This window comes from Mus caroli, unplaced genomic scaffold (assembly GCF_978045245.1).
Source record: "Mus caroli unplaced genomic scaffold, Mus_caroli_1 scaffold_16, whole genome shotgun sequence".
NCBI classification, from domain to species: Eukaryota; Metazoa; Chordata; class Mammalia; order Rodentia; family Muridae; genus Mus; species Mus caroli.
Window position 1 is genome coordinate 93199561 of NW_028227271.1, and position 27787 is coordinate 93227347.

The 27787-nt window shown below is 41.9% G+C and overlaps 1 protein-coding gene across 1 annotated transcript in view; it reads right to left on the minus strand.

Moving 5' to 3' along the window:
- The window catches only part of Adamts12 (ADAM metallopeptidase with thrombospondin type 1 motif 12), a 315274-nt gene that overhangs the window by 48728 nt on the left and 238759 nt on the right, over nucleotides 1-27787 (minus strand). Inside the window, exons 15-18 of the mRNA XM_085831415.1 lie at nucleotides 20962-21206; nucleotides 20219-20357; nucleotides 14867-14993; nucleotides 6875-7085 (exon numbers count right to left, since the gene is read on the minus strand). Coding sequence (XP_085687541.1) covers nucleotides 6875-7085; nucleotides 14867-14993; nucleotides 20219-20357; nucleotides 20962-21206 — 722 coding nt within the window. The remainder of the gene's footprint in view (nucleotides 1-6874; nucleotides 7086-14866; nucleotides 14994-20218; nucleotides 20358-20961; nucleotides 21207-27787) is intronic.

The following is a 27787-nucleotide window of genomic DNA, read 5'->3' on the forward strand; positions in this document are numbered from 1 at the left end:
GAGCTATCTCAGCATGGGCCCGACATCCCATTCCCCTGCACCCCATAGGACATATCTTAATAGCTCTTTATCTTTTTATGATCGCAACAGATATATAAAAACCAGAACAGCGGCAAATGTTTTCAAAGCTAGAGATTTCATATTAATTAGATTCTGGATGTTTGGCTATGCTTGAAAAGTCAGATGATCATCCCCAAGGGCAGCTCAAAACATCGGTCATGGAAACCAAGGTTTGGGATGGACACAAACGTTCTCTGGCATAGCTATATGTACTTTCCTTTCCCAGGAGACACCCACTCTGCCAAGTGACCTGCAGTGGTCATTTCTTAGCCATCCTGAGCACAGGGCATGTTGTACCCAACAGGACCATGCTATCAACTCGGCTGAGCCCAAACAGGAAGTTGCCTTCTCTTGTCAACAGAACAAGCAGTTCTTTTTGTATTCAGCCTGGCGCTCCTTCAACTGTGTTTATCTCCTCAGGAGCTGTCAAGTCCTTTAGATGAGATAAATGCAGCTCCGTGACACATACTTAAAGCCCATCTCAACTGGTACTTTTGGAATTCTCACAATCAGTTTCAGCTATGATTATCATATGCCCTGACCTTATAATTTTGAACTCTGTACCAGGCAAGCAGCTTGCTATTCATTCTATTTGTGTGCTCTCTGGGAGTTATCTTGCCCCACACATGTACAACTCCTGGATTAAAACCTGCTGAGAAAGAGGCCTGCTGCTAAGTTGGCCAACTCCATCTACATGAGGTTCATAGAGGCAGGAGGAACTCACTGTTGGCACAGAGATATATCACTGAGTGAGGTCATTCAAAACACAGCAGGAACTTATCAGAGGTTTGAGACTAAAGGGGCTTTGTAAGAAACAGCCAATATTTTATGCATAAGACATTTCTATATGTTTCAAGAATTTATAAGTGAATGGGTGGGGTTCATACCAAAAATTGTGTTTGACATAAACTAAAACACACTTATTTGCCTGTTATCAGTAAAAATGTGTTCCTTCTCCTCTCCAAAAGTCGAAACATCAGAGTCCAAATGACTTCTACCTCAGACTGTGATCCAACTTAGAGATAGTTCTTTTAGATGAAAATCAACTTAAAATGAGGTCTTTTGAGTAGGTTATCATCCTGTATGATCAGTATTCTTATAAAAGGGGAAATTTTTAGACAGACAAACATCTTGTAGGAAGAATACCATGAGGTTGTGATGGTGTACTTACAAGTCAAGGGACCCCAAAATTTTCTAGGAAAATACCAGATAGACGGAAAAGGAGGCACGAGTTCATGCTCCCTTACAGAGCTTAGGAAGTTAGCCTCTTCAAAAATCGATCTCTGCCTTCTCAGCTCTAGGACAAGAGATTTCCCATTTTGGGAGGCAGCTAGTTTTTGAGACTTCATTATGGAAACTCTAAGACAGTAATTCTGTATCTTAGATGAGTAGAAACAAACAGACACAATTGTGCCAGCATAGCTGAAAGCCAGCTTTCTGAGTAGTTCTTGCAAATTGGAGTGCCCAGGAATATTCCCCAGGAACCGGAAGAGCATAGGCTGCCATATTTGGAAAGAGCTGGGATCTTGGCACTTGCGGAAGCTTCATTCCCAAAGAAGTAACACAAGTCAGAGCATCAACTTTCAGGAGACCCTAACTGATAATACTAGAGGTAAGGCCCACAAATGTCCCCTGTCCCTGTATGCTTTTCCTTCAGTTTATAGGAGCTCCTGCAGGGATTCACAGGCATTCTCTTGGTACTGGTGTTTGTACCCATGCCTTCTCTTTGAAGAGCAATTGAAAGCTCATTTCTGTCGACTAATATCTGTTCTGTTTATATACTCTGGATTTGTTACTGCTTGGATTTGAAGTGGTTCTCCAGCGCTATCCTATCTTAAAGGCCTGAACCCAGCCTGGTGAATCCATCAACTGCAAAGTGGTTAGACTGAAGATAGTTTATCCCAACTGATGGGTAAATACCCTGATGGCTTATGGTAGGATGGCATCACTGGGAAGTGGCATTGAGCTGAAGGTCCTGGTTGTAGGAAGCAGATCCCAGGCTCAGGATTTGAATGGTGGATTTTTCTTTTGCCTCTTCCTATCACTGTTTCGTAAGTGACATAAAATGAACACCTTTCTTCTAACATGCACTTCCTCCATGATGTTGCTCCTTGCTGTTGGCATAAAACCAATGGAGCCAAGAGAAATGGTACCAAAAACCGAAGACATGAGATAATAAAATCTTTCCTCCTTTAACCCATTTTCTCAGTTACTTTTATAGTGCTGTGATAAGACACTATGACCAAGTCAACTTATAAAAGAAAATGTTTACTGAGACTCACAGTTCAAGAGGGTTTGAGTCTATAACCATCATGATAGTGAACATGGCAGCAGGGAGACCAGGAGACTGGTATGGTGTTGATCCATTGGCACAAGGGAGGAAGGGGTGGTGGTGTGGGCTTTTGAGAACTTAAAGCCTATGTCCAGTGACATACCTCCTCCATCAAGGCCACCCCTCCTAATCCTTCCTAAACAGTTCTAACAACTGAGGACCAAGCATTCAAACCTACGAGGGTCATTCTCACCCAAACCATCACATCCCTGTTAGGTACGTGGCTGCCACAACACTAGAACACCTGTGCAAACAGATTTTATTTAATAGACTTCTAGGAACTTGGCTGATTGATTGCTTTGTTCACTTGTTTGTGCATTTGGTCGGGCAAAGGAAGGGCAGATTGTAGACATTCCTAGACACTAAGCACATCTGCTTTTGGATGGCTTACTTTGTGTCTCCTCAGATGCACTCCAGTGCACTTGTAGTCTCAAGTGAGAGATGGTATGTTGCTGCTGAAACCAATTGAAACATTTTTTTCTTTTGATTTTTGCAATTATTTGGTGAGAGTAAGTCATTCTGTTTTGAGAGACTCAGATCTCAGCAATCATTATGTATATTGTGAATTCCAGCAAAGTAAGAAAAGATGACTCTCAAACTGTTTCCAAACAGAATATGTTTCTGATGAATTCTAGGAACTGCCATATTGCTGTATTTCACAGACACTTGAGATTTATGGCAGTGTTCAAAGTAGAATCTTAGCTGTCTGCATTCAAAGCCTCTAACACTGGGTTGCTATATGACTGGAACAGATCTCTAAGCATCTCTATGCTACAGTCTCTTCCCCTGAGAAATGGGGATATTTTCCTACTAATATTAAATTAAATATGATTGACTTTCAATATTTCTTTGAGTTTTGGAAAGGAACATATTTATTTGTTTTTAAGTCTCAATTATTTCTGTAGGGTTTTGAAAAACTGACAGGTGCTATGAAGCATGTCGATAGTGCTTTATGAATTAGGGTTACTCTGAGCTAAAGAACTAGGTATGTTAGTCATTTCCCTTGGGGCTCCAGATACCTCTGATGGACACAGAGAAAACTAGAGTAACACAGAAAGCTAGTCTTGGCCTTCTTGACAGATAACAAAGTCATCATTTACTGGCACACACTGTGTTTCAGGCAATCTGATAAGTGCTTATATGGCTTATTTTATTCAACCTTACAAAAATAGAGATGAGGAAAAGGTTAAGATGAAGAAAAACTTAGAGTTAATAGTAGCTAGAGACTACACAATTAGAGATTTCCGGGGTTGGTAAAACTGATATTGGGCTATAGTTGGTGAAACTGAAGCCCTGTGAAGTGAGACAATGCCTAAATTTCTCTGTGAGTTTATTCAGGATACATGAGTCTAGATGGTTCTTTGGGATATTTTCTGTTTCCTTTCTTGTCCAAGATACATTAGGCCAGACACATTTTCTAATTACATGGTGCTTTCAGGGGTCTCCTGTCAATTCATGCATGAAAAAATATGGCACAACTTTCTGCTGAACCTCCTCTATGTCTTGGATCTTATGTGACTAAAAGCCTCACAGAAGATGGGCGTGGGGATGCATTCCCAGACATTCAGGAGGATGGTTCAGTTCAAGAAGATCAAAAGTTAGACTCTCGCTTAGATGACCTAGCAAGAATTAATTTTAAAATAAAATATAAAGTTCTGGAGATATGAGCTAAACAGGAGAAGGCTTGGTTCACACACACACACACACAGACACACACACATACAGACACACACAGAGAGAGACACACACACACAGACACACACACACAGACACACAGAGAGAAACAGAGAGAGGGAGAGAGAGAGGGAGGGAGAGAGAGAGAGAGAGAGAGAGAGAGAGAGAGAGAGAGAGAGAGAGAGCATGAACAATTTATGGGTGGGTAGGTATATCTGGAAGTTGGGAGAAGGGAAAGAATGATATTAAAATATATACTTTTGTTTGTTTTGTTCTGTTCTTTAGGATATGGGAGGATTGAGGGGGAAATTGTGATTGAGTATATTTTGTGGAAAAAGATCTATTTTCAATAAAAAGAAAGCTGATAAAATATATATGTAAAAAATTTTAAAAACAATGAAAAAAATACACACACAAAACTGCCCAAATGTATCTTTGCATAGTTAGAATGTCAGAGGCCTTCATTCTTGTCATATTTCAGCAAAGCTCACTGAGGGCTATTATCAAGACAACAGAAGGAGGAAAGAAGATTTATCCAATGAATTTGGATAAGTAAGCATCAATTTATTCACTAATTCTGGTTTAGCTACAGGGACTTTGACTAAATACATTTCTTAATGAAGGTACCAGCCTGACTTTGCTGCTCAGCTTTGCAAGAGGAAGCTAGAAACTGGATTCCACATATGATGTCTGTCAACTACACAATGGCCTGTTTGGGGACTTCAGACACTAGTACTTATCACCTTATGCCAACTCTTAAGGTCTCTTGCTTTCCAGCTAAAGCAGGTTTTAATGCGTTGTACACGTGGGCTCAAGAAGAAGGTCTCCTCGGCCAAATCTGTGATTATAGTCTTTTGAGAAAACCCTGGGATTCTGGCAGTTAGTAGATTTGACATGACAAGAATTATTAAGTGTTTTGGATGTAGCCAACACTTTTTTTTAAAAAACGAATTTAATGGATCCACCACAATACCTCATTCAGCCTTATTTTGGCAACATTGTAATTTATAGTAGTCTAGGTTGGTGGTGAACAGGTCAGGCCAAATACATGCTATGATTGCTCCTTCTCGGGAATAGCAGGGAGGATATTCTGACTTGGCATTGATGTATGCAGATGTATCAGTGCATAAATGCATAATGCACGTGTATTAACGTCTTGATACATTATTTGCTGCATGCATCCTTCCTGATCTTTCTCCACTGCCCATCTTCTCTCCACTGCCCCAACTTTTTTGTTTTCCTCTCCCACTTGATAGGATGTTTTCACAGTCTAGAGACCATAATTTCCATTTCTTAACTTTCGCCCATATGCCTACCAAAATATCCTGCTCAATACTACAAGTTAGATGATCTCAACTATGATTATATGTTAAAGAAACTGTCTTGGGAAGGTAATCAAAGCTGCTTGGTTCAAAGGAGTACTCTGCTTTCAAATAAGTATCTTCAGAGAAGATAATTTTATTGATGCAAAATTTAGACTTCTTTAGATAATGTTTTCAGAGCATATTTATGAACTACACAAGAAATCTGTATACGTAATAAAACAGTCATTAGACACAAATGCTCTCTCTCCACTGGGTACATTACTTACTCACTCATCATTGTTCATTCTGGCCATTTTCCAGAATCTTCCCCTGAACCAAATATTTCCCACTTTCCTGAAGGTGCGACCTCAGAAAAGCTTCTGAAAATTTCTAGCCATTGTTATGGGAAGCTTGTAGCTTCTCAAGAAAGCCAGTGGGATGTCTCAGTGGGTAAAGGTACTTGCCACCAAACCTGGGTTTGATCACTGGAACCTACCTGGTAGAAGCATAGAATTTACTATTGATGCTCACAGTAACCCTCTGACCTCCACAAGTGCATCACAGCACATTTGTACACACACACCCACAGTAACCCTCTGACCTCCACAAGTGCATCACAGCACATTTGTACACACACACAATAAAGATTCATTCAATTTTTAAAAAAGAACATAATAAAGTTATGACAAAAACCAATATTGTCCTTAAAATTCTGATGTGTTCATTCCTAAAGGTCATTTATTGTCTGGTTGTTCCTTAGGTCATAACTGAAATGGACACAGAGAAGTAGAAACAAGGCCTTTGAAGATACTGTGTCTTGAGGAAAGAAGAGCTGGGCTTTTATCAGTCATTCTTGGTAACAGGCACAGCAAGACCTGACAGACCCAGACTCCACAGTGACACAGAAAATTAAAACCAGCTTTTGTTTGTTTTTCTCTTCATAACCTTCAAAGTGTCGGATCCCTACCTGTACCCAGAGATTTAGATCTAGTTAATTTGGGGGGAAATGCAATGCTAATTTGAATGTATGACCTGTTAACAGATATCCCAAACACATTCTGAGTGGATGAATGATTTGAATGGTTTCAGAATCAATTGTATTCTTTATTTCCAACAGAACAACACTCCTTTGGGCTTAGCTAGCTACAGCAATGAACTTTCCAAGTGCTTTACAGACTGGCTTTGGGGGCTGTGATATGTGTGTGTGGCTTTGGTCCCTGTGTGTGTGGCTTTGGTTTACTAGAACAGCTCAACAATGGGCCAACAATGAATTGATTAGCTGTCATGAGCCCAGATCAGTGAGATCTACTGGATCCATAGTTAATAGCTGCTTGCTCTGCAAGGGAAGGTAAGATCCTGCAAGGCCAGAAACAGGAATTGCAGGAAGCAAGCCAGATGTGATAGATGCTCTACAGTATACAACTTTAGGCTAAATCAGTTTGAAAGCATGAGTAAGAGGTGGATGAAGCAGAGCTATCACTGTCCCTTCAACCCGAGAACTTACCTCACTCCAGTTGCCTACTGTCCAGTCTGATGGACACAGAATATCTCTGTTGCAGGAAACCAGTGCTTTGGGCTTCAGCAGGTGCTGGCAGTCTGTAGCAGGGAGAGCCTGTTCATCAGAGCCCATGGTCTGGATGCACAGCACGGTTCTCTTTTTTTCTCCATAGGGCCCACATGTTGTTGAACACGCTTCCCACTCCCCTGCCCACCACCTGCAGGCAGACACAGAAGTGTAAGGAGATCAGTACCAGCACGTGTGCACTCACTCATTCCATCACTGCTGGAGAAAGTAGGCAGTGTACGTTACAGAGCTGGGAGGCCCTTGGAGATGGTGCAGACTCTGTAGGTATTTTCTGCAGACAGAGCCAGTTTGACTTGTTCAATTATAAACCCCAAAGCCCAGCAAAGACCCTGGTGTATATGGTTGCTAAAACAAAAACGAACAAACAAGATGGCTCAGTAGTTTAGAGCACTTGTTGCTCTTTCACAGGACCTGGGTTCGATTCCCAGCTCCCACATGGCAGTTTACTATTATCTGTAATTCTAGTTCCAGGGGACCCCAAACCCTATTCTGACCCCCAAAGACACAAGGCATGTAAGTACTGTACATACATACTGGCAGGCAAAACATTTATACACATACAATTTAAATTTAAATTTTACTTTAAAAGAATGATGTCTTTTAATGGGGGGAAAAAGCTTCCCTTATAAGTCAAGAAAATTGAGGTCCAAGGTCCTCTCTGTGAAACTTCAAGCAAGTTTAAGCTTCCCATTTTCATCTGTTGGGTGAGGGTAGTAATAGTGATTTCATCAGTATTACCATGGATTAAATGAGATATCAGTTCATGTAAAGTGAGGAACACAGACACCCCCCACACACAAACAGATCTCAATCCCCTGTGACTCATTTGTACTTTGACTGGAGGGGTGAAGTCATAGTACTCTTTTGTCTCCTGTCTCTTAACCTAATGTTTTTCTATACCACTACGAGACAGATATAAACGCCCCCATTTTTATTTACTTAGGCACTGTCAAACCTAGCTCATTGCTTTTATTTTGCCTCTGTAACTTCAGCAACCTGCTTGTTCAGAATCTCAGTTACTCGTTTGATAAAAGAGGGGGGAAAACCCAACTTAAAGAAGGTAATTTCTTCCATCTCAGAAGCTCCCACGAAGTTAAACAGTTGGATAAATTAATATTTGTGTGTGTGTGTGTGTCTTGCCTGAGGACAAGTTGGTTGGTAAGCTCTCTGTTTCTGAGTGATTAATTGAACATTCCAGGGTGGGCCCAATAGCTGCACCAAAGCTCTTTTGAGAAATGGCAGGGATTTCTACTGGGACCCCGCCCCCATTCTTCCATTTCCATCAATATGCAAACTGCTCCTGCTCAGAAAGCAGAACTAGTCTCTTGTGCCAGTGTAGATTGGGTCCATCTTTGCTTTGGGGATACCCAGTACTTCCATATGCGCTCCCTTGCAGTAGTAAAGTTGGACATCTCAATTTTTCCCGGGGATATAGCACAGGATAGGAAGCCGTCCCATCCTGACCTGGAGATGGCCTCCTGGCCTTGAGACCGTATTCAATTTTGCTGAGGACAAAGCTTTGTTATATTCTTTTCATCCGCTGTGTGGGCGGAACTCTTTTTTGGTTCTCGTACGTTTAATTTCAAGTTAAATTTGCAGAAGAGAGCTTTCTCAATTCTCCCATTTTCTTCCATAAGCAAGTCATTAAGAGCACCAATTTATTCTGCGGTGTTTAATTCTGGTTGCCTTGTATGTGCAAAGAGCTAATACTTGACAGTGTGATGTGGAAGCAAATTAATGCCCACTGTATTAGTCTAATTACTTTGCCCCACCTCTGACATTTCCAAAGGAGGACAGGCAGACTGCTGAATGTATAAAATGTCATTCTGGAAAGGCCCTAATCTGAGCTGACTGAAGGCCTAATTTATCTAATTACTTGCTACAGGGCTTTCAGTTGTGTTCTAACGAAGTGATAATAGCCCATCTTGTTTTCCATTTTCTGGAGTTTTCTTCCATACTCCTCATGGAGCGATCATGTGTTAGTCCTGGGATTAAAAGGTGTCGACTAGGGGGCTGGAAAGATGGCTCAGTGGGTAAGAGACTGGCTGATCTTCCAGAGAACCCAGGTTCAATTCCCAGCACCCTCCTGGTAGCTCACAACTGTCTACAACTCCAGTCCCAAAGGACCTGACACCATTACACAGATATGAATGTAGGCAAACCCACCAATGAGCATAAAATAAAATAAATAATTTATTTGTTTGTTTGTTTTTGAGACAGGGTTTCTCTGTGTAGCCCTGGCTGTCCTGCAACCTACTCTGTAGACCAGGCTGGCCTCAAACTCAGAGATTCACCTGCCTCTGCCTCCCAAGTGCTGGGATTAAAGGCATGCGCCACAACTGCCCGGCAAATTAATTATTTATAAAAGAAAGTGTTGCTTAAAGTTCATGGGTTAAAACTAACCAGTACTCCCAGAGCTTGTATCTCTAGCTGCATATGTAGCAGAGAAAGCCTAGTTGACCATCATTGGGAAGAGAGGCCCCTTGGTATTGAAAACTTTATATGCCCCAGTACAGGGGAATGCCAGGGCCAAGAAGTGGGAGTGGGTAGGTAGGGGAACGGAGGGTGGCGTGGAGGGGGGGCGGGGGAGGAGGGTAAAGGGAACTTTCGGGATAGTATTTGAAATGTATATAAAGAAAATATCTAATAAAAATAAATTAAAATAAAAAAAGAAACTCTTCAATGCCATGGTGTTGGGAGGTGGAGCCTAATGGATGTATTCAGTCCATGAATTCTGAGGCCTTATGAATGGATTAATGCTACTATAGAGGCTTTGCTCTCCTCTTCTGCTGCCTGGGGACTCACTTCAGCTCTCAGTCTTTCAGGCATTGTGTGAAGATGAAACAAGAGGGGCCTCAGGAGTGCTGGTGCTTTGAGCCTACAGTTCCCATTTCTAAAATCACGAGAAATAAATTCTGGTCTTTGTAAATTACCCGGTCTATGGTATTCTGTTCCAGCAGCACAAGCCAGACTAACACTTCCTGTCAGTTTAAAATGAGACTTATCTTTTCTCATTTTTCCTGCCAAGGTCTACCAGGCTCAAGCTTCTACCACTGGCCCTCAATTCTCCCACACCAGTTACTTCTTGTTAGCTTGACACAAAGGAGAGTCACCTGAGGAAAGGGGACCGTCATCACATTGTCCTGTAAGCAAGTGTGTGGGGACATTTTCTTGATTGATGATTGATGTGGGAGAGCCCGGAATAGCATGTTCTCCAGCCTCTGGATGAGTGGTCCTGAGCTGTATACTAAAGCAGCATGAGCAAGGCACAGTAAGGACCCAGTCAGTAGCACTCCTCCATGGGCTCTGCTTCAGTTCCTGCCTCTAGGCTCCTGACTTGGCTTCCTTAACAATGTACTGTGATGTGAAAGTGTGAAATGAAATACAGCATTTCCTTCTCAATGACACAGAGAAGGACCAGACTCGGCTTGACCAAATGCTGTACACTGCCTTGTGACATCCATTTTTAACAGACTTCTGCAACGTCAGGTTAAGAACGTCCACCCAAGTAAATGATTTTCTTTGATTTCTGCTTGAGTCCCTTGGACTCCATTTTCCCCCTATGATCACCCTGATGTATCTTGAGAAAGAACATTACAAGGTCAGCTTTGCCCATATTTTCTTTAGTTCCCTTTTTTTCTCTTAATATTTACCCATCCATTGGTCTGTGACCTGATACCCAAATACAGACTCCCAGTTGCCCATGCTCTAGTTGGTATGGAGGCCAGTATCTTCTTCACAGTAAATTTCTATTATAGTGGCCCCTATACCCATGATATTGTTGAATAAAGGAGCGTTCACTCTAACAAATATGAACAATGTTTTTTTAAACAACTGTTTTCTTTTATAACACTTAACACACAACAGGTCAACTGAGCATCCTTGTGTATAGTGTTCTTTAATCACTAAACATTAGTGGACCTCTTACCCATTATGATGTAAAAATCCTTAGGACTTATCACAGATGATTATTATTATATCAACGTTAGTGGAGCTTTAAAAGAAGGTCCATCTCTGACTAAACTTAGAATTTCTTGTAGGAAGGGCCAAGATATCAATGCCTTGTAAGAACTACCCAGAGAATTATCTCAAGATCTCAAGTCAGGATTGGAAACTACTGATGTTCTTGGTGCCAAATAAATGGCTATAACTTTGTCCATCTAAATTTAACCCAAGTAATGGACTTCATTGTTTTAATATGAGTCATAAGTTATATAGAAGTGCACTCTAAGTGTGTGTGTGTATGTGTGTGTGTGTGTGTGTGTGTGTGTGTGTGTGAGAGAGAGAGAGAGAGAGAGAGAGAGAGAGAGAGAGAGGCAGGCAGAAGGGGAGGGGGAGGGAGTCTTTAAGAGTTCTAAGTTATCCTGGAATAATACTTTTCTCATGTTTAGCTGGATTCCCATCCTGAGGAGGACTCGAGGGGAGGGGGAGCTCTGACTGCTATGAGCCAGGTCAAACCACCCTCTCACTCTTATTACTCAGACCACTGAGACCAGAAATGTTGGGAAATTACCTACAATGCCATGAAAGAAATTCTGCACAACAGATAGCAACCCAGCCTCAGCTTGCAGGTGCTGATGCAAGGAAACCTCGATTGAAGCCACATGCTGCTCTTTCATGCAGGGAAGCATACATGCACGCAGGCAGCTGCTGGAGTTGAGTGATTGGCTGGGATGTTTATTGAATGTGCTGCGTGTGCCGGCTTATGGCGCGGCGACCTTGCAGTGTTTTCCTTTGCGGAAAAGCAGAGTTGGAGTGAAGCCAACTAGGCAGAGGGAACACAACTGACCGCCTTCTGCACTCCAAAGAACTCACTTCTTGGCAGCTCTGGTCCTCAAAGCCATCAGCTGACTCATATTTGATTTAAGCTATAGATAATTTGACAGTTCTATCAAATGTTTAAAAATAATCTCTCCTGGACAATTCTCAGCGTGTGTGTGTGTGTGTGTGTGTATGTGTATCAACAAATGTTGAGCTTGGACCTAAAACCAAGATATTACTAAAGAAAAACTGTCTTGAGAAAGTAAAAAGGTAGATGAGAGACAGGGGGAGAGAGATAGAGAGAGAGAGACAGAGAGAGAGACAGAGAGAGACAGAGACAGAGAGAGAGACAGAGACAGAGAGACAGAGACAGAGAGACAGAGAGACAGAGAGAGAGATTGGTTTTGGAGGGTGAAATTGCAGCCTCGGATGTGATCTTTTTGGAGGTCACAGAAATCAGGTGAGCAAGAAAGATGCTCTAAGCTTCAAGTCAAGGGACTAACTGTTGTGCTGAGTTTGTCAAAACACATACTACTAACCTAGTAACTGTTTATTATTATTATTATTATTATTATTATTATTATTATTATTATTTTGTTTTTTTGAGACAGGGTTTCTCTGTGTAGCCCTGGCTGTCCTGGAACTCACTTTTAGACCAGGCTGGCCTCGAACTCAGAAATCCACCTGCCTCTGCCTCCCGAGTGCTGGGATTAAAGGTGTGTGCCACCACACCCGGCCTTGTTTATTATATTTTTAAAGCAACTTAATTTCATTTCTTTAATAAGTAAATTCCTTTAAGCCCTTTATGAATTTGCACACAAGAAACTTAATTCTTATAGTCAGACTTGTCTGTTTGCTCATCAATGTTCATTTTGTTGATTTGTCTCCTTCCTCCTTCCTTCCTTCCTTCCTTCCTTCCTTCCTTCCTTCCTTCCTCCTTCCCTTTTTCTTTATTTCCTCCCTCCCTTCCTTTTCCTTCTTTCTTTCTTTCTTTCTTTCTTTCTTTCTTTCTTTCTTTCTTTCTTTCTTTCTTTCCGAAAACCCAAACCACCTTTGAAATCATTCCCTTGCCCCTGTCTTCTGACTCTAGGGATTATAGGTATGTGCCACCAGGCCTGGTCCATATGTGACTTTGTTACCTTTGGTAAATATTTTAGTCTATATAATAAAGTAAACAAATATCAATATAAGAAAAGGACTATAGCTGGGCAGTGGTGGTGCACACCTTTAATCCCAGCACTTGGGAAGCAGAGACAGGCAGATTTCTGAGTTCAAGGCCAGCCTGATCTACAGAATGAGTTCCAGGACAGCCAGGGCTACACAGAGAAACCCTGTCTTGAGAAAAAAAAAACACAATAAAAGAAAGAAAGAAAGAAAGAAAGAAAGAGAGAGATAGAAAGAAAAGGACTATATGTATATAGCATAGCAACAAAGAGAATTTTAATATAAATTACAATATGATCAACTAGCTGGAGTCAAGTAACTGCCTAAATGAATGTATCACTGATTTTAAATATATTGTGTGTATGCATATGTTTGTGTACAAGCATGCATGTGCATGTATATTTGTCCGTGCACTTAATCTTGGATATAAACTCAGACTTGACCTATTAATTTTGTTGACCTTTAGCAACTGCAAGCTGGACTCCTGGCATTTGCTATGCATAGAAATAGTCTCCAAAAAGAACAACCCAGCAGTACCTTAGAAAATAGATACCCATAAAAAACGTAACTTAAATTGAAGAAAATATGCCATTCAACGACAGGATCTTAAAGGATTTGTCAAATTGCTTACACTTTTCTTTTCCCACTCAAGTATAATCTTCCAATTGTTTATAGAGAATTGGAGGAAATTACGTTTCCCTCACACTGTTCTCCCAGATGTGTCCATCCAGGTGGCAGAGGCAGCACTATAAACAGACAGATCATCTGCTCATGCGCAGTGGCTGTCTGGCATTGGCTGTCCAGTACCTGGCTCCGGTGTAAGTGTATCAGCCCTTCCAATCTAACCACCATAGCTGCATGACTGACTATATGAGAGGAAGTTGATCAGTTGGACCATTTCTAACTTTTCTGTGCATCAAGAAGCATAGCAGACCTCTAAGAGGCTTTACTCAGCAACTGACTGAGACAGAGACAGATGCAGATACCTACAAACATTGGATGGAGGCCTTGACCCCTGTGGAAGAGTTAGGGGAAGGATGAAAGGCCCTTAAGAAGATGGCAACCACACAGAAAGATCAACAGAGTCAACGAACCTGTATCCCTGGGAGCGCCCATTGACTGAGCCACCAACCAAGGAGTACACAAAGGCTGGTCAGAGGCCTCCGACACATATGTAGCAGAGGGCTGCCATGCCTGGCCTCAGTGGGAGAGGATGTGCCTAATCCTGCAAAGACTTGATGCAACAGAGTAGGGGTTCACCTGGTGGAGGGCTGTGTTGCTCTCTCATAGTTGAAGGGGATGGGGATAGGGAAGGAACATTGTGGGGGTGACTGGGAGGGGAGTAACATTTGGGATGTAAACAAATAATTAATCTTTTTAAAAGGAAGTTCCATCTATAAGCACATCTTAAGCATTGGAGGAGAAAACAAAATCCTTTACTGTGTTCTAGCATGCTGCTTTCAGACCCTAGAGATGATGAGATGCCAGGTTCACTATAAAGCTTCAGGGATAGGAAGAATTCTGTGTGCAGTAGCTGAGTGACCAAGTCCTGGCTGAAGCTCCTGATAGCGAGCCCAGTCCTGACACTGGCCTGCATTCTAATTGTCCTCCTGTGAGAAGCCTAAGTCAGGAACGGACACACACAGTTCAGAGTACGAGTGAGTGAGTGAAAGTTCTAGATTCGGCAGGAGACATGGCCCCAGAGAACGAAACCATCTGGTAGTTAAACAGTTTCTTGGTGAATGTTGTAAACATTTTTATCTTCAACAGTTTGAGACTGAGTCTTAGCAAATAAAAACATATAGTGTATCCACTTTGTAAGAAGAATTGCTCTCTGGAAAGAAAATATCGGCTGACAGCACAGTCACAGAAACCTCTCAGAGCTTTCCTGCATTGACTAGCCATAGTGCTTTGGAGCACTCTTAAATTAGGTGTCTTGCCAGGTGACACCCAGACAAGGTCAAGCTTCGTATTATCAAGGGTTACCTGGGTGGACAGTCCTTTTCATGGCACGTCTTCTGTCTCGAGCTGGGCTGTGTTTCTGGGTTACAGAAGGTCGTTTTCACTATACCATGGCCCTTCTTGACACAATGAGCAGCCTGCCGGCGGATACCTGGAGAAAGGACCACGCAGGTTGAATTTTGAACCCATATGAATGCTACTGTACAAGAAACCCACGTCCTCAGAGGCCCTGGGTTAAAGACTGAAGGTGAGAGTTTGAATCCAAGAGGAGCCTTCAGATGGTACCATCCCCAAGACATTTGAGTGACTTTGATCAAGTCTCTGAGTCTTTGAGTAACTTTGCCTATGGTCTTTGAGTCTTCTTAGTTGAGAGGCCCAATGTATTGGAGTAGATATTTTTCCATCCTTTTATGCCCTTTACAAATGCCTGTCTCCCAGGATCTGTGAGCATGATGAAGTGTTGGTACTACGTTAACCTGGAGAGTGGTTCTTCACACTGAAGAAATAGCTGTATGTACAGAATGACTGCTGGCTCTCTTCCCTTCACCTGTCAGGACCAATACAGCTTCGTCTCCTTAGTTTCCAGAGCGTTGGCTCTGCTGATTCGTCATCTCCTCCTCTCCTGGGTTGTTCTTTCTTCCTCACAGATCTAGTCTGTTCCTCCCCGTACCTTGCTCTGAACTCTTGAACACTTATGGATGACTGTGGTTTCCATCGAGGCCTGGAAATTGGACAGCTATCTTTTTGTCTAACTGCTGCTTCTAATTCTCCTGGCCTAGGGATAGAAGCCTTGTTTCCCTCACATTCCAGTGGTCATGCACACTATTTACCTTCCTTGATTTCTCTAAGCCCTCCCATACCTTTCAACACAGCCACGGAGTGAGCGCCAGTCAGACAACTATTTCCTGCTGGGGCTTCCGAGTGCTATCATCTCCCTTACGATAATGAAATTAATCATTTAGAGTAAAAATCAAACACTAGTACTCATCAGTGGCATCCTTGTTAGTCTGAAACCCAATTTTGGAAGAGTGGCAGCTCTCTTTAATATGGGCTGTTGTGAAAGCTTTGGTGGAGGCTTAGAATCAGGTCATGCTTTTAAGAGTAATTACTATTGTGTAACTGCAAATTCAGAAACTATGAGGTTAGACGATATCAAAATGACTGTGATTTTCTGTGAAAAGAAAAAAAAATATAGCTTGTCATTTTTTTTTTCAAACTGGACACTGCCCACAGAGAAATTTCACTTATTAAGGCTTCCAATAAACCTGTGTGATGTCATAACACTAAATTCGTTGTCATCTGAAACAGTTACCTGAAACTTCTGCTTCTAAGATGGAAAATCAGACCTGTGAGATGGCTCTCTGGGTTGGAGGCTCTCAGCCAAGCCTGACAACTTGAGTTTGGTTTCCAGAGGCCACAAAGAGTAAGGGCAAACCCGATTCCTGCCAGTTGTCTTCTAACCACTATATATCCACAGTGCCATCTGTGTGCCTGCACACAGACACACACATAGACACACACACACACAGACACACACACACACAGACACACACACACACAGACACACACACACACACAATGGTATTTCAGAAGATTGTAAATTCCTTTAAATTCTTAATAAATTGTATTGGCTATTATTGGTACAGGGCCAGTTAAGTGCCTTGATTTTTTAAGTACCTGTCACCCATGCTTTTGAACTGCTTACCATGGAAGGGACCATGCCTTGAAAGAAGGAAAAGTTCCTTGTGAAAAACAAGTTCAAGAATGGTGACAGCTCATGGCAGTCTCAACTTAATATTGCAATTTTTCAAATAGAGTCTGTTATGCAGTTAGTTTGTTTAAGATGGTTTAAATTTAAAATTCACACTAGAATTTGTTAGATAAAGCAACCAAAGACAGCTTTGCAAACAAGAGTGCAGCATTTCTAAAATGTCAAAACTTATGAGATCAAGGAGGCTCCAGGCTGAGCCTAACCATATTGTCTGAAAAGACTCCAAGGACTCTCACCTCAGTCTGGGAAGGACTGATGAGATCTCTTTACACCCACTCAAGTGTCAATGATATCATTACATAGTAAAGTTCACATTAGCACAGAAATTATCATTCTCAGACTGCACATAAAAATGTTTTAGTAATGTGAGATGATGGAAATTTTGTGAATCAATAGCTTTACCAGTAGAATATCTTCATAAATACCAGTACACAGAAATAACACTAACTTTTCAAGAAGAAGAAAAGGGTGAGGGTTGAATATTGTTGATAAATCCAATGTATTCCATCAACTTTCAACTTCAATTTCCAGAGAATGTTATTTTCCTGGCTTTATTTATGGGGTATCAACTCCCTCTGAAGACACTCTGCTTAACGCAGGTTTTGAGACACACTCCGACATTGGGATATAGAGATTTCATTCATCCAGCCCATTTGGACCTGTTTCTATACTCTGTATAATTTAATTTTCTAGACAATTGAAGCTTCAATGCTACAATTCTTCTTTTCCAGCTCAGAAACTTCACAGACTTATTGCTGACTCCAACCATTGATTAGATAGGCACGAATGTCCTTGACTTTATCACTGGTGGTGGCTAACAAACACCCTTACAGATCCCAGCAGTAAGTCTGAAAGCCAATACCATTTTCCCCATCAGAATGACAGGCACCTGATAATGCAATTTCACAAACTGATTGTTATATTAGAGGAATCTTTGGGAGGAAAAGGTGTGAAAATTTGTCCAAGTAAAAGAATCGACTTTGCCTGAAGAATGTTTAGCAGTGGTAGAGAAAATAAGTGTTTCTTTCCTTTGAAGGAACCATTCCCAAAATTAAGCCAAATCAGTTTTCCAACCCAACTGTGACTCCTTGTCTGTAGCTATTCTGTGCAAGCCAGGCAAGCCACACAATTAAAGAAAATCAGAAAAGCCTGCAAGATCCCATGCCACTTAGCTACTCCCAGGTGAAGCAGGCATTCAGCATTTCATGGAGCTCACCTGCTAAGCACGGCACCAACTGGGAAATTGCAAGCAACTGTAATATTAGAGAACAAAACTAAAGGCCCCAAAACATGACGGGGCCTAATCCCTGCAGTTACACAGGGTAGAAAAGCAAGGTGGCTTAGGAGAGCCACAGAATGGGAGACCATTGCACTGGCCACTGGTGATGTACAGCTGAGAGTCTGAGAGATCTCTGCTCTCCCCTTTCTATGCGTGTGATAAACTATGCGTCATCTTCAATCACTCACATATGTTAAGCCACCTTGATAGTTTTATTATCTTTATGAAGTCTTGCTTTAAAACGTGTCTTCAAGGGCTTACTTGAACAGAATGAAATAAAACATTTCCCAATGTTAACCACCCACCATTTCTACTTGGGAGACAATGACTTAAGGGGTCTCAAGGATGCTGTTAGGGTATCCTGTTTTTTGGGGTACCCACCCTCACCCTGTTTTCTTGTAATTCCCATCCCATCTTTTGGTCTCTTGTGTTTTCTCTCCTTTTCCTGTGTTACTGTATAATTTTATAATGTAGAAAGTTTTCACTTTAATATAATAACAAACATCGCTGAATGGTTCCGTGTTCTGTCTTCTGTCTTTTCATTTTGCATTGTGCGCACTGTGTGAACATCAGTATCCCTTCCTTTGTGTCTCTTGGGTATTAACATAGATAGACATGATTTTCTCTGCCAGAGCCAGAGATCTTCCTGTAACTGCAATAGACAATGTGGTGAAGCTCAGAATATCACCAGGAAAATCCCATTAAGTCAGGGGTGGTACTGAAGGATCAAGCTGTAACAAAACTACTGTTGAATTGACATTAGTTAAGGATATTCTCTTTCTCACCTAACTTCGGATGTAGCTTTATGATCACTGCAAAGCTCAGCCACTTAGCTCTTTTGTCCCCTGATACTGTGAGATACTACACCTAAGATTTTTATATCTTGAAACACAAGAGGGTGGAGGGTACTCTGCTTCTCGGTGGACTCTCTGACAACTAGCACTAGGTAAGTTTTAGTATGTGTGGTCTGGGACAAGTAATTTCAGTGTAAAGTTTAAACCTGAATTTCTCTGAGAGCTGAGAGGGACTCACAGGCTGAAAGTCCTTAGAGCTACATTCACAGTGACTTCACTTTTCTCGTGAATGATCCTCAGGGAAAAGATTTTATACCCCATTTATCTCCTGCTAAAACTGCCTTTTCTTCTCTGGGATCCTGGCCCATATGGGCCATAGGCCAGGGTAATGCTGGAGACAGCCATAGTAATCAAGGATGGATTGTCCGTTAACCCCCATGTAACACTGGCCAGACTGTGCCTCTGGCCTAGATTGAGTTCTACCTTAGCAGTTTCAAAAGCTTATATATGTGCCCATACATAATCAAAATACATTATATATGTGTATAAAATATATAAAAATAAAACATATTAAAAATGAACATTTTAGGGGCTAGGGAGATGGCTCTGTCTTGTGTAGTGCTCTTGCAGAGAACCCAAATTCAATTTTCTGCATCCACATTAGGAGGCTCACAGCTGCTTTATAGCTGTAGTGCCAGGGACCCAACACCTCTGGCTTCTTCAGGCACTTGCACACATATGCACACTCACCATTCCTACATACACACAATTAAAAATAAAAATAGGTGTTTTATTATTATGAGTTCTAAAAGCTATATGAAGTTCTCCATGCTAAATTGAAGAAACGAAGAATTGTTTATAAGCTAGATTATGGATAATCTAATTTCTGACTCCAGACTGTATTCTATGACTGGTACCTGGGGTTGGGAGTAAGCAAAGAGGTCAAGTAGCGTAAGAAGGAAGCTTGTGGGGAAGAATGGCTTCCTGGCATGATCTGTCCATTTTGATTCCCCTGGCTATATTATGCATCTTGGCTGTCTGCTATGCAGGTGCTCTGCTTTTACAGGCAGTAGATCCGGGAAGGAGGCAAGAGGTTCCAGAACAGACTCAAGTGTGGTCCAAAGACTAGACCAGAAATAAAGTGTCTGCGTACGACATTATTTCTAAAGCTACTGAAATGAGTGAGCATCCCCAACCCCCATACCAAGAGGTCTGCCCTTTGCCTGCAAGGACTTGGCAAACTTTACACATCACTTAGGCAATGCCTGAATTTTCCAAGAATCCTCTCTTGCCTTCATATGTCCCTTTGTGGTGTGGTGGTACCCATGTGATGAAAGCAGACCAATGAGACGTAAGCAGAATATCAGTTCTTTTTAAGCCACACCCACATAGTCACTGTTCAAAGGGATCCCTTGGGATACCTCCACGTGACTCAAGATCAGCAGATACAGAATGAAAACGTCAGCTCGGATCACCTCTTTCTCCTACGCCAAAGTTCGTGGGGTTTCCAAGTGGAAGCTGCCATTTCTCACCTGTTCCACACGTTACACTGCATTCTGTCCAGCGGCCAAATTGCCAGAAGTACAGCAACTTCTCCACGTCATTGTCAAGGCCATCTTTCCGGACTGTGTACTCATACTTGATACCAGGGTTAGTCACCTGGAATAGTAGCTAAAATTCAAGAGACGAGTCCTGTCAAAGTCTGTCCTGAGTATCGATTGTAAAGCAGACATTTAAGAACTATACCCAGTGGCTGGGGAGATGGGTAAGAAGCTAAAGTGCTTGCTGGGCACCCAGGTAAAAAACCAGGCATGGGGGTGTGCACCTATAATCCTAGCACTAAGGAAGCAGAGAGAGGAGAATGCGTGGGGTTTGCTGGCCAGCCAGTCTAACTGAATGCACAAGCTCCAGGCTTAGTGAAAGACTTGTCCCAAAAAAGTCAAGTAAAACAAGGCAAGCAATTGAGAAAAATGTCCCAAGTGACACTGAGCTTGGGTACATTTGCACACTGGCACATACACTACACGATATCACTTCATTTTGTCATTCTTGGCTGGGAAGCCACACGAAGACACTTTAAATGTATAAGGAATACACCAGCCTGAGGACTACATTCAAACCTCCCAGTGGATGGTTTTGAGGCCCTGGGGCTCCGACAGTTCTAAAGAACAAAGAAGAAACAGCACAGGCTCTTGTCCCAGTATCAGTGGCCAGCATGAGAAGAATAGTACCTAGCACACTGGCCACCAGCCGGTTCCCTTCCCTTCAGTATTACCTGGAGCCACACTGACTCGTTGGTGGGGCCTGGAGCTATAAGTTTCTCCAGATCTCCTTTCCTGTCATACTGGAAAACGGTCCCTGCCAGTTTATAGTTTCCATTCCACTGGATAATGAACCCTCCGTTGAGGTAGTATTTTTCTGGATCTTCACTCCTAATGGCCAGGAAATTGCCAGCTGCCTTGATTTCCATCACCCTTATATCCCTCGCACCTTTGGGAATAAGTCCGATGTCAACGTAACCTAAGGACAAAAGAGACAGTGATGAAGGAGGCGTGTTAGCTTCTCAGCTATCGCTACATCAGCATCTCCATCCATCAGTGCCCGTGGTGGGTGGCTAATGGGGCAAGAAACACCAAGTAAGAAGAATTAGAAAGAGACTAACCAGCCACAGAATTCACCGGAGCTTCACAACTTAGTGTGTAAGTGGCTGTATGAAGACAGGTGTGACAATACAGATGGGACAATACAGAAGATTTGTGGCCCACGAAGCATTGATTTTTCTTGTGTGATTCTATGTGAACAGGTCAGAATGTCTGAGCTCCAACCTAACTTCCTGCTGGTGTGTCCCTGCCTCTCCCTTTTATTCTTGCCATCAGACTACCTCTCCCAAGCAATACACAGGCTACATACTTTTCTTCCTCATCATTGACACCATGTCAAAAACAGCTTCTTAGATATAATTTAATCCAAGCTGCTATTCATTCAGACCTTCTGGAAGGAACCTCAGTTCCCTTGATTGCCACCTGGCTTGCTTCCATCAGTCCAGGATGAAAACTTTAGTTCTGAGCCCTGTTTTCTACACCATCACACAGTTCTGTCCAGCAGGAAGCCTTCCTCCTCCTCTCCTCCTATGGTTTGCAAAATTACCAACTTAATTTTCAGGGCTCTCCTCCAGGCTTCTGAAGAACCCATATCTATTTTAAAGCATTGATCGACTCTGGCTGCAATCTTCTCCCGCTTAATGGTTGCCATGGTAGGAGGCACACTGGTGAGAGAAGCAACTGACACTTAGTGCTCACCAGTTCCTTATGCTTTCATGATACCCATGCTTCTTAGCAACCGTGGCTTTAGAAGGTGGAAGGAAAATGGGCTTTAAGATGGCCTTGTTTTCCAGCTTGTGCATCGTGCAGATCTTGCTCTCTGAATTTCAACCATTCACTTAACTCCCTTGAGTCTCGTCTGCACAATGATAGGAACTGAAGGGTGATGGGTGAGTAGTCTCTCAGATCCACTATTCAAAGATTTCAATTTCTTATAGGTTGGTTTTAAGGCATGTATAAATCCATTAATTCTCCATGGGTGGTGCTCACATGTGCCTCTCTCTCTCTCTCTCTCTCTCTCTGTGTGTGTGTGTGTGTGTGTGTGTGTGTGTGTGTATACAGGCTCATGTATTGTGGCCTTGAGTTTGATCTCATAGGCTCAGAGAGGGTATTGGATGCTAAGAACTCTGACCTAATCCTCTGGCATTATCAGGATGTAGTAAAAAGTAGGAAGTAGGTCCTTGCAAGAGTCAGTAGATGACAGGGGATGCACTCTGAAAATCTGATTGCCATATGACTAACAGCCTCTGTCACATGTTCCGGTTGCCATGACATTCTGCTACTCTGGGCCCAGAAACAATAAAGCCTGATCAAGCAGGGACTGAAATCCCTAAAGCCATGAGCCAAAAATAAGTGTTTCCCCTTAAGTAGTTTTCTCTTGGGTGTTTGTAGCGATAATGTAAAACTGTGACTAATACACTTCTCATCTCTGTCATCTGAACATGCCTACATGGCTTTACCCTGGTAGTCAAATCCTATGTGAGTCTTAAAATAGCTGGTTCAACTCCATTTGGCTTTCATGGATTTGCCTGATACAGCTCAGTAATACCACTAATTCAGGAAAAAAAATGATCACATGTAAATAGAACTAATAAAAATTTGAAAACACCTTTTGGGATATTGCTCTTTGTAACCAACCATTGTCTGATTTAGGATCTTACATGCCTTCATACTGCAGAACTCACCAAGGAAGAAAAAACATGGTGCTAAATATTAAATCTGCTACCTTGTTCATGGCTTTAAATAAAAAAGGAAAATACAGAAAACATTTTTTAAGTTTGATTTTTTTATCTTTCCACGTAAGTGAAATTTCCAAAATGGTAAATAGCTATCACAGACAAACTAAAACTGGAGGAACTCTAAATGTCAACTAGAAACACTTAGTGATTATCTGTGCTTCTTCTGAATGCTTGGAGTTAGAGAAGGAACTGGTAGGGATACATCTTCTTGCATATTTCCCATAGTAAGCATACTCCACTAGAGAAAACTTGAAAATATATTCTGACCTGAAAGAAGCAGTCTCTGGGTCCATGGAGACCACCCAGAGAACCTGCCCATCACCTCCCGGTCTACAACACTCAAAGTGTTGAGGACAGGACAAAACAAATCAACCTTATTTCTGAAGACATTGGTATTTAATATGCCATTTTACTGAACTCTTTTTGCAAAAGAGAGAGAGAGAGAGAGAGAGAGAGAGAGAGAGAGAGAGAGAGAGAGAGAGAGAGAAAGAGAGGAGGGGAAGGGAGGGGAGGGGAGGGGAAGGGAGGGGAGGGGAGGGGAGGAGGAGGGGAGGGGAGGGGAAGGGAGGGGAGGGGAGGGGAGGGAGAGGCAGAAGAGGGAGAGGGAAGAGTTGATCCACTGGCGCACTTGGTCCCTGATCATTGTCACTTCTAATAAATAGGTGCTCATTAGAGGCCACGTGACTGAGCCTGGGTAAACTCTCTACAATGGTTTGCTTGTCTTTCATAAAATTGATGCTGTCTGCTAGTGGTAACTAGAACAACACTCACTAGAGGCCTGATGCTCACAATATATGTGAGGTGCTTCTGGAGGAAACTAAGTTTTTTTTTTCTTTTGCTCATTAATTTGTTTATTCAATTTCTATCTCAATTGCAGCCCCCTCCCTTCTCTCATCCCAGTCCCACCCTCACACCCCCTTCTTACATTCCCCCCTCCTCCTCTCCCTCCCTGGTACTACCCCAACATTAAGTTTTTAAATGCATCTTCTGTTGCCTCCCTCGAGAACAGTGGCATGCAGGTGTCTGTCTCAGATACAGTTCTGGGTTTAACGTGAGTCACAGGGTGAGGATGAACTTCAGAAAAAACTCAATGTTCCTAAAAGTTTGCTCTGTCCTAGATTTAGAGCTCCAGTCTTCATTATTTCAAAAGTGTGACATTCTCCTAATACATAATGAGCCATCACAACTGCCTTATTAGAAGCCAGGCGGAAGGGAGGGTCACAAATGGATAGCACCTTCTTGCTCTCACTTTTAGGGCAAAGGGTTAGAGTAGTCTTCGTCCCTGGAAGGATTTTAGCCTGTATATAAAAACCCTGTCGTGTCTAACTACTCTACCCATCCTTCCCTTCCAAGCCAACCTAAAACTTTTTGGGGAACAGCAACAGTATAGGGTGACAATATCCAATCTCTTTGGGTACTTGGGTTCTGAGACAGTCATATTCCCTCACATCCCCTCTGGAATGTTTTCTTATGTGATTCTCCAATCTACTTGCAATTTCTTCTCCAGGCCCTTATTCCCTTAATTTGGATTAATGTTATGGCTGGTAGCACTGACTTAATCTACAGCGAGCAATTATATGTTCTCAGAGAAATAGACTTGTTAAGATGTTGCTCTCCTCATAGTATTTTACCCACCCAATGTCATGCAACTGTCTCTGTTCTCCTATGTCAAAGCAAACACAGTGAACTTTGTGATGTAGCATTCAATCAACTTTAAGCCTTAAATCAATGTGATTTCCTCCTAAAAGTATCTCTTCTCCTCCCACCCCTCAATAGGCATGTTTCTTATGCCCAAACTACTATATCCTTTCTCCTTATGCCTGTACAATGGACGTTCTTAGAGGGATCCCCTCATTCAAATCTTCAGCAAATACATGGTTGTGGAATTGCGCAGACAGAAACAGCATGAGCTGTGCGTGTTATTGATCTCTAATGTACATTTCACTTCCAACCATTAATATGGGTGACAGAAACTAGTGAGACATTACAGTGAAAACTAAGTGTATGACTGTCAGTAGGTTGGGTCTGGTGAGACTGGTGGGAACTGGTGGGATCTGGGCTTCCAGGTACACATAACATTTCAGGAAGATGCTATTATATGCTAAGAATCTACCATTCTAAACATACTGATGCTGGCATCAAGAGTTTATACTACAGATCAGGGACTTCCTTTGTCCCTTTTGTCGTTTCTAAATGGCAGAATATTATGTTTATTTTCCATGCTTTTTGTGCAAATGAAATTATAAGTGGGGTGCATTGATCAGAGAAAACTCAGTTAATTTAAATGTTGTGCTGTTATTATATGTAACGAATCTCCTAAGTTTGTGTGTGTGTGTGTGTGTGTGTATATATATATATATATATGTATGCATATAGTGTGTATGTAATTAAATATTCATTTTATAGTACCTCCTCTAGTTCAAAACCTTAAGATGCAAATCTAAGAACATAGTGATTATGATTAGATAAAGAGGCAGGAATCAAGGCTGATCTTGTAGGCATTAAGTTAAGTGGTTCATTTATCCATATGAAAGTCTTAGAGTGCTCAGCGATGGTGGTCCCTTAATCCCAGCAAGAAGACAAAGAAGACCAGTATGACCAAGGCTATAACTTAAGTATAGTGGCTGCAGCTTGGAATAGAAGTATAGAGAAGCTAAAGAAGGAGAGAGAAACAATCCCGAATGGCGATTTTAAGAGGTTAAGGATACTAAACAGTGTTAGAAAAGAGAGCTGAGTTCAAAGTAGATAAGGAAGCTTAAGCAGTGGAAACACACGAAGGCTGAGGAAGCTGTACTCCATCGGGTCTGAATCAATGAATACTGGCCATGAGGCTGCGAAGACCATTCAGCTGTTAAGAGTGCATACTGCCCTTAAAGAAGGCCTGAGTTTGGTTCCCTGAAACCCACCTCCAGTCTCTGTGGGCACAGCACTCAGACCTACACACACACACACACACACAAAGCACACACACACACACACACACACACACACACACACACGGCCAAAAGCTAAAAATAAATCTTCCTTTTTTGTTTAAATTAGGCTGTAAATTTTAATGATGAATATTAGCCTGGAACACCTTTGACCAGCTTAATGGTTCATCAACTTCCTTTTGAAGCAGAAATTCTGTTTAATTTGCATCTACAGGTCAAATGTCAGAGCCGCATCCTTTCCCTGTTTCCTCTCTGATATAAAACAGACACGACCTCTGAGAGGGTCGCTGTTGTATCCATTACTCGTCAACACATGCTCAATTGTTTCTCAGGTAATCAGCAAACGAATGGACAAATCAGGCAACTTTAATATCTGGATGTAATATCTGACACTTTGCTCCAGGTTCTTCTAATTCCAGATACTTCTCATCACGGTAATCACAGCGCTATCTCACCCTGTTACTGCTTTTCCTTTTTCATAAACAATGGAAAATGAAGTACTATGAGGTGTTAGAAGAAGAGAGGCATTATGTACCCCAAGTCTGGCATGAAGTTGAGGTCAAGATGGTATCATCTGGTACATGGCGTCACATCTACTGAATAAGATATCTTTCCACAGAGTAAGACAGGAATTTATTTGTTGGAACGTTATCCCAAGGATGCAAAAGATATGGACACTTTTTCTTAGAGACTGCAACTTCAGCACAAAGATATACACATATAGTCAGACCTAAGGATATCAGGACTACAAAGAGAAAAAAGTATTACTCAGGGTCAGTAGGGACTTCAGAAGTTGAGGTTTGGGGGATGGCTCCTTTGAGGCTAATGGTGATCAAGATCCCAACCTCATTTCTTGCCTCCTGAACCATTTTAAGTCTGCATCATCCTTTCTCATTCTTTAACAACAGACAAAAGCGTCTGGCCAATGTTTCATGCCTCCACAGCTAAAGGTAGTAGCAGCAATTGTTTTCCCAGTGAGGAAGAAGAGTGGGGAGGAAGAAGGATTGGGTCTGACTATCATAAACACTTTAATTGGAGACTATGTTTGGTTGAAATACTTTTAAAATAATTCTTGTAAGAAGAGCTGTGAGTCAAAGAAAAACATTGATGCATCCAATACCCAAAAGAGTAGTTTTATTTAAAAGAGTTAAGCAATCAAAGCAAAGCAATCAGGGGGAAAAAAACCCCCAAAACAACCTAACTCAGAACAGCTAGTTGGCTGCTGTTCTTTATTAGCAAGAGAGTGTGAAATCAATCTTAAGAAAAAAAAAACTCATTTTTACCTAAATTCCTAGGAGCAGTTACCAAATAGATACTCCAGATAGAGATTGTGGTCATCTAGAGTTGAGCCAGGTAGAGGCAAAGTCCAAAAGATAATTTTGTTCCTAGTTAATAATTACATTAAGTTAAACGAATAAAGCAAAATGAAGTGTGGCAAAAGCACAGGCTAGCTGGAGAATAAATTCAGAGCACTGTCTACTAAATACGGCTCCCTCTCTAACTTTGAACTTCACATGAATCCCCTACATCAATTCAATGTAAATGCACTTCCGGTAGTCTTTTGCAGCATGCCCCTGCTTCATCTGCATGGTGGAAGAGTGGTAGGCACTGTCTTTCCCCCTCCCCATGTCAAACTTCACTAATCACGTAGCAAAGATGGGGTCTGTTAAGTATCCTATGGATTATGAACATGGGCCATCTTAACGGCAGGCAGGAATGAAACTCCGTGCATTACCCCTGTGCATTAGGAGGAACAGGACCAGAGATCTATGAGAAACCTGTAGGCACAGGCAGTGTAAAGCTGCCACCAATTCAGGGGTACCAAAGAC